At 38.5% G+C, this 7,856-nt stretch overlaps 1 protein-coding gene across 1 annotated transcript; it reads right to left on the bottom strand.

Annotated features, from left to right (window-relative positions):
* Positions 1-2,499: 2,499 nt before the first annotated feature.
* On the bottom strand, positions 2,500-4,657 carry LOC122644824 (microtubule-associated protein 1B-like). Its single transcript, XM_043838204.1, has 4 exons — positions 4,544-4,657; positions 3,983-4,448; positions 2,640-3,787; positions 2,500-2,547 (listed from the first exon to the last, which is right to left on the bottom strand). The coding sequence occupies exons 1-4, from the start codon at positions 4,655-4,657 to the stop codon at positions 2,500-2,502; spliced, it is 1,776 nt and encodes a 591-aa protein (XP_043694139.1).
* Positions 4,658-7,856: the final 3,199 nt, after the last annotated feature.

Here is a 7,856-nt window from a genome sequence, read left to right as displayed (position 1 = left end):
TGGCTGTTTTTTCTTGCTCTTGTAAGGGTTGGTAAGGCTATCTTGAGTGGTGTGTCCTCTTGGTGTCGTGGGTTGAGGTAAGGTGGAATGTCCCCCCTGTATTCTTTATTATTTTTCAAGATTCTAATAAAAGCTTAGGGGCCAGCCCGGGTCCCAGGTAATATTCGGGTTTAAAAAAAAAAGAAAAAAAGCAAGATATTGCTACATCAAGCTATATAATTCACTAGACCAGAGCACAATGTTCTGAAAATTACTGCTGGTGAACCATAGCATTATAATTATGTCACTTATAGTAATACCAAGTAGATTTCCCTTTTTTCTTGGTGTGTAGAAACACCACCTCTGATCTAGTGCCCATGATTGCCAAGTGGTCAATAATATCATTTATAGTGATTAGATGGGTTATTTCCATATTTATCTGATGGTCCACTGAAAAGACCTCCAAAGTGCTCGAGAATGTAATGCATAGAATAAAAGAGTAATGATTGAGCTGAAATGTAGTGACTAAAAAAAAATATCTTGAACAGGGGATTTATCCATCTTTGATCTGATCCCAGATCATTGATGACATGGCAGAATTGTATTATATGACAGGCTAAGTTATCATTAAAAATAACATAAGATTAATACCAGCAGACCTGAACTCATTGGAAAATTATTTCACTTTGCACTTGATTTAAGACATTATTAACTTCTACTGTTCTTCTATGTCTAATTTTAATTTGGAAACCACCCCCTCTACCTGGTGTTAACACTCTTGCAACTTTTATTAATCATCATAATCTGCTGCCATAGCCCATGGAATTTATTCTGTGTGACTGTACTGGGAAATGTATTGTGACTAGGGGGACGCAGATGTATTTGCTCCAGAGCAGAAGAAGAGGCTAGAGCAGTGGCTGGAAAAATACAACTAGCAAGAAGGGTTGCGTTGAACAACCGCCTAGAGAGGGAGCAGAATGAAGCGAGATATAGCATTGTTGTTTTAAGAAGAGCTAATGAAGTAGTATAAGAATACCTGGGTATGTTTCAGTTACTGGAACAGAATCAAGTGAAAGGAGGGTGCTAAAACTAGAAGGTCTGTCAATGGACTGGATTAATTCAGATATGATCTATTATCTTAACAAAGTATTTCGAATATGCATGTTTCTATATTCAATCCGACTAGGAAGAGACTTCTCTACTTCCAAAGCGGACTGTACTTCCGTGCGCCCCACATTGCCCCACATACAAGGCGTGCGGAAAGTACCGCCTTGCCCCCGCTCGGATCCATCAGACTATCAGCAAATATGTATGACTTTATAATTTGTAGTATAATATTTTTTTATAAGGAATTAAATATCCTATATGTTCCATTATACAATTTGTAAGGTTCTGTAAGTGTACTTTGAACAATAAATAGGGATTACAGAAGTTGCGCTTAAGCCAAACAAACTTGGTTGGTATAAGGAGGAATTTCCTTCGTTGATGCTTTAACAGTACTTATTCTGTTTTTTATGCTTAATTGGATCGGGTAATCAATATACAATCCAATTTTTTGAATATTTAAAGGTATTTGAATACGATCTGCCTATATCTGGGCTCTGTATTTAGTTCATTTACACGGCTAGCTCCAGGAGCTGCTATTCCTTTCCAGGCCCAAGATTCTATTTGCAAATAGAACCTGGTTCTATTTGCAAATAGAACCTGGCAACTGAAATTGGCAAAGCAAGTAGTGGATTCGGAATTCCTGGTGTTTACTGTCTAATCATTCTACTTAAGCCAAACAAACTTGGTTGGTATAGAACCTGGCACTAAAACTGGCAAAGCAAGTAGTGGAGTGGATTAGCAATTCCTGGTGTTTACTGTCAAATCATTCTACTTGGACCTGGTTTTGGCTTCTGGACCAAAATTAGAGAGTTTTGGGGGTGAAGATCTCCCCCATTTAGCCTTCATGGTGGTCCAAAAAACTAAAGAATCATGAAGACGAGAGAAACTGCTAATCATCTATTTGGGCACTGTAGAACATCAATTAGTTGCTTCAAGCCTTCAACAGCTCTAGGTTCTACCTTCAGTTAGTTCCATGTTTGATGGGAAGAAAAGAGCGACTCTTCATATATCAAAGGTAGGAGGACTTCGGGAAGATATTCCTGGTGTTAAGAGAGCTACTTGCTGTCCACATTAAGTGATTTCGTATGAATAAGAATTTGATGCAGCCTTTAGTTTTTTCTCTACACAAAAAATAAAAAATAAAAAAAATGTAATGGTAAGATTCATCTAATATTTCTCAGATTTTGTAAGTTGGATAATGATAGCCAGAGATATGTGTCATACTTTAAGCACAAAAGAGAAAGAACACATCATTATTCCGGAAGTTTGACGAATTCCATCAGTCATAAGACCAAAAAAATAAAGGGGCAAACCAAGGTTTCAACCCCACACAGTCAATATCACCAACAAAAACAACTCAGAACCAATCCAGAGTTTTAGCCCATCCAATAAATCTCTCTTCTTCCCTTAATTCTAGTTGAGAGTCTGCAGAGCTGTTCTTTTATTCTCCAACTGCTGTTCCTGCCAAAAACAATATCAAAGAACAATATTAGAAACTCAATCAACAAATTTTACAAAACAAATAGCCTAAGAACAAATATTTCTTCCCTCACCTTTTCTTTGATCAACTTTTTAATTTTTATCATACTCATATCCTGGTATTCCTTCTGTGAGCTGGCCATTTTTATCTTACTCACATCCTTGTATTTCTTGTGTGAGCTGGCCACATTCTGATTATTCTCTTTGTCGTCCCCAAATACCGTGATCAGAATTGGCATCTGTCTCTTGCTGGCTGATTTCCCAGGCGTCTGATTCTTCAGTGATTTCGTAGGGGTCGTAATTGGATTGATGGTAGATGATTGTAGAGAAATCTTATCTTTAATTTGCAAAACAGAGGTGATATTGTCATCATTGCCTGATTTGTTCTCTTCATTGGGCATTGGCACCTCATAGATCACATCAATGGCAGCAGTGGCAGTGTCATCTTCCTCTGTAACATGAGCTGCTATGGAAGAGAAGAGTGTAGGAGATTGAACATTGAAAACTTCCTCTCCCTCGGAGCAAAATGAAGAAGCCACAGCATCTTGTCTTGCCTCCATCACTGTACCAGCCTCTTTAGTCTGATCACATTTCTCAGATGCACCAATGGCAGAATTCCTATTTTCAGAGTGAAAATGGGTCAAAACTTCACTAGACTCATGTTCCTCCCCTCCCTCGGCAGTGGCAGTGTCCTCTGCCTCTGTAACATGAGCTGCAATGTTAGATAAGAGTGTGGGAGATTGAACATTGAAAACTTCCTTTCCCTCGGAGCAAAAAGAAGAAACCACAGCATCTTTAGTCTGATCAAATTTCTCAGGAGACAATGATTCTGGAACAAGGGCAGCAGCACCATGTTGATCCTCCATTGACACTGGTTCAGAAAGCTCCTTCTCCTTCTCAGTTCTCAGAGACCCACTTCCCTGAAATTCTGCAGAAACAGGTTCAGTATCTGAAACAACATCACCAGTAACAGATTCATCCGCTTCTTCACCATTTTGAGGATTGGTGTCGCTTGAATCCACCACAGAGCTCTCCTCTGTATTACAAGTCTCTGTGATATTGTCGTTGTTGTTGATGAAAATCTCACCAGAAATCACCGGTTCAGTAACAGATCCATCCACTTCTTCACCATCTAGAGGATTAGTGTCGCTTGAATTCACCACAGAGCTCTCCTCTGTATTACTAGCATCAGTGTTGCTGTTGTTGTTGATGAAAATCTTACCTGAAATAACAAATAATCATCATCAGCTCAAACCCATATAAATAAATAATGGGAACAAGATGCTTATATATCCAACATCCTCTCTGATTGTGAGAACAGATATTGAAAACTGAGAGTTATCGAAAATTAAAAATAAAAGGAAAGAGAAGGTTTGAATCTCTAATACTAATTGCTAAGAGGAGTTATCGAGGGTACCTTCGTTTTCTTTGCTGACGGAGATCTCAGAACCTTCTATTGATTTCTCCTTCTCCAAATCCTCGGGTTCTTCAGACAAGACTGCAATTTTAACGGCTTCTGTTCTTCTTGAATCCTTCTTCTGAATCGACTCACACAATCGTTTCTCAGACAGTCTGGAAGATCTCCTCACACTGAGAACTGGAACGGTTGGGTTTTCCTTGCGTCGTTCTTCTTCTCCTTCTTGGTTATACTCCATATGGGTTTCGATCCTCCGCCTAACGGAAGTCACCCCCGCTCTTCTCCGACCCTTCAGAGTTACTGGTGTTTCAGATATCTCTGAAACATTGGTGTTATCGTTCGTTTCAGATACAGCCACTGGTTTTTGCCGAGTTGATGTTCTTGGGGTGGTGCGAGGAAGATCTAGGATCTCTGGTCTTTTGCTTGCATCAAGGATTGTTTCTGGGTTTTCAGACAACCCTTCAACCTGATCGATTGGAACAAAAACATGAACAAACGATTAAAGAAACGAAGAATACAAAAAAATGGTAAATGGGTTTTTGAGATTTGAAAAGGGCTCACGTGATTGAGAGCTCTCAGTGCATCAGCCATGGCTGCGTTGGTCATATTCGCTGGAATCTTGTTCTTCTTGCACAGGGCTTGGAGATCCCTCCTTGTGAGACTGTGGAAATCCATTGCAGCCGATTTTAAAGATTGGGTATTTCGTAGCAGATTTACGAGAAAAGAAAGAACTCTCAGAAAACACTACAAAAAAATTGCAGAGTATTCACAGAGCGATTGAGATCGTTTTGATGGGAAAGAGATGGAGAGATTATAAACTGTGGTTCTGAAAATTTGACCGTTGGGGATTTTAAAATTCAAAATTTTATATTGGAATGAAATTCAAATTATTACCGTTGGGTTGGATTTCCAAATAGACTTGCCAAAAAACCAATTTCCTAAACCAGACCAATTTGAGATAGATCTCAAAATAACATCTGGGCAAGTTCACTGAGGGCTGAATGGACTTTTCACCCACAAGGCATTGTTTGTGCCTTGCGGTCCATGTGCACGACAATCGATATTAAATGTAATTAGATTGACATAAATGCTAAAGAAAATAGCAAAATAGCCATAAGGTGGGCTAGTAGGGTTGGTGATGACATGAAACGGAGTTTTTCTTCTCCTCCACCTAAGTGCGTGAAACCCTCTTCTGCGTTTGGGATTCAGATCTACTACGGCCTGGCTATAGCAGCCATCTTCCGGCCCTGTGATATGAGCGTGACATGTGTAAAGTTGATGATCCAACGGTAACTTTTAAAAACTTTGTGTTAATACGGTTTAGGTATATGACAAACCCACCCGAACCGGTTTGTGTTTGCCAAGCCGGACCGGTCTACAACTTAAACAAAAGAAACGATTTGGAACCATCGTCCCATTTTCAAAATCTGAAAACCCTAGCTTTCTCTTCTCCCTCCTGGTTCGAACCCACCCCCATCGTCTTTCTTCTCTTGCACTCTCTTACCTCCTCTGGTCTGGCCAATGTCGAAGTCGTGTACGTCTCTTCATCGTCTTCCAATTTGTGAAGAGACCCTGTTGGCGAACCTTGAAGGTGGGATCAAAAACCCAAAAGAAACCCACCCCCATCGTCTTCCTCCTCTGGTCTGGCGAAGGTCGAAGTCGTGTACATCTCTTCCTCGTCTTCCACTTTGTGAAGAAACCCTGCTGGCGAACCTCGAATTCAAAAACCCAGATCTGGATCTGGAAAGAAGAAATAGGGGAGCTCTACTGTGAGAGAGACCCAGCTTCGCTCTCTCTGTTTGTGTGTGTGTAGATGACAATGTAAGCCTCTCTTTATCTCTATCTCCCTGTTATCTCTCTCTCTCACATACTCGACCTTCTTTGTTTTCTTTTTTCTTTTTTTTTATAAAGAGAATTATAATTATAATTAAAGAGCAGATATGTCTGAAGTACATATACTAGATCTATTACATCTGGCCTGAACAGCTAAATTATGAGCAAGAAACACAAAAGCTCTATTTTGCTTACATAAGTTAAAGCTGTGAAAAACTCCCAAAAAATGCGTAATGTCCCAAAGCAGAGTAAACAGTTCCCATGGCCATTCATTGGTAGATTAGATTGGGTGAGCCATTGGACTAGGTCCTTCCTTCTTTGTTTTCTTATACTGTTAGTTTTCACTATTAGTAATGAACCTCAAAGTTGTTCGTCCTGTATTATTGCTGGGTCTGCTATTTTTAGGATTATTAGGTGGCGTTGATATCTAGGTTTTGTTTTCTTGGGTTGATTTTGATTTTGCTCAGTCTGTTTGAAGCTGCCAAACGGCCAATCTGGGTTATATTTATGTTTTATGTTTATGTTTTTCCTTTTTTTTCCCTATTAAGATTGATTGGATTGATTGTTCATGTGGATATGGATGGAATTTGCTGAAGAGTGGTAACATCCCTTTCCTTGATGGTGTATTTTTTTTCTTGCCTAAGGCTGTATAGTGTAGAATGAACCACTGAGAATGCCCAGCCCATTCAATATTCCAGAGTCTAGTATCATGCAACTTCCATAGAAGAAACAAAACTTTGGAGTTTGTTATAATATGAATAATATAGTAGTGGACTAAGCACAAATTCTTGAAATTTTTGCATATTAGAATTCCATCTCCTTGCTAACCTTTCTACAAGAATATATAAATCAATAAACAAGTGAAAATTTAGAAACAGAGTATCCTTTCTCAGAACAGGAATGGTCAAACTGCTGTACTTTAGGTCACATATTCTACCCTTAGAAATCCTAGACATATAAGCAAAATTGCTTTTTCTCAGATCTGTTCTCTTTCCGGCTTATTACTTTGCCGTTTTGTTTGATGTTGCAATATAAGTTAAATCTTGTCCATTTGTTTCTGATTCAACTGCCTCCATTTTATGCCATGTATTATAATTAAAATTTGTAAATGATTTGATTTTGGTTAAGTAAGTTGTGTCAAAAGTCAGTAATCTATGTGCATTCTGATGCCACAAACCTTGTTTCAAAACCCAAGAAAGAAATTTGTTAATTTTTTATCATAGTCCTGAACAACAAGGTGTATACAGATAGTTGAGTCTTTAGCTCAAAAAGGAAGAGCACCTGGGTTTGTTCCCAGGAGATGATGGTTCGAACCCATCGAGATTCATACAGTGTTATGTTTGGTTTATTTCTTTTCTTGTCTGATTAGGTTTGATTTCTACTTTTGAATTATATGTATTCCTCAGATTTGCCAAAGACTAGTGGTACAAGGCCTTCCGGGAACAACAGTTTGTACTGGCCATTTGATGTTATCCATAAAGTGACGAAGCCTGGTTTTCCTGTGTTTTGGTTTGATATAGAGATCATGTTTTGCAGAAATGAAAGAGAAGAATTAGATATAATTTTTAGACAAATACAAAAAAAAAAAAAAAAAGGAGAAGAAGAAGAAGATGAGAAGTAATTTCAGAGAGGCCCTTGCATCTCAACTATAGCTCTCCCAAACCTTTTTTTTTTTTAGTACAATTACTATGGATGAAAGGGGCTCCAAAATTAACCATTTGGTTAAACAATCATCCAATTCATACGCACAAAGCACAACCACACTGGTGGCAAAGAGAAATCATCACAAAAAATGATCAAGAAACATATTTCAAATTTCACTAAACATGCATAAGACCATAAATAATGTTTTTATTCTCAGCAATACTGGTAAAAACTTCATTACAACCCATATTGGAGTAATGACACCCTCAACTACCCCATGAAAGATAAAAGACAAGAAGTTCACACAAACAACCCACTTAGAACTTCAACCACACAAAAGTTAAATACAAAAATCTCACAAAGTGAAATTAAATCCACATCTCATCGTACACCACAG

Source organism: Telopea speciosissima, chromosome 11 (assembly GCF_018873765.1).
Source record: "Telopea speciosissima isolate NSW1024214 ecotype Mountain lineage chromosome 11, Tspe_v1, whole genome shotgun sequence".
NCBI lineage: Eukaryota > Viridiplantae > Streptophyta > Magnoliopsida > Proteales > Proteaceae > Telopea > Telopea speciosissima.
Note: the sequence above shows the minus strand (reverse complement) of the source record. Positions and strands in the feature narration are given on the sequence as shown.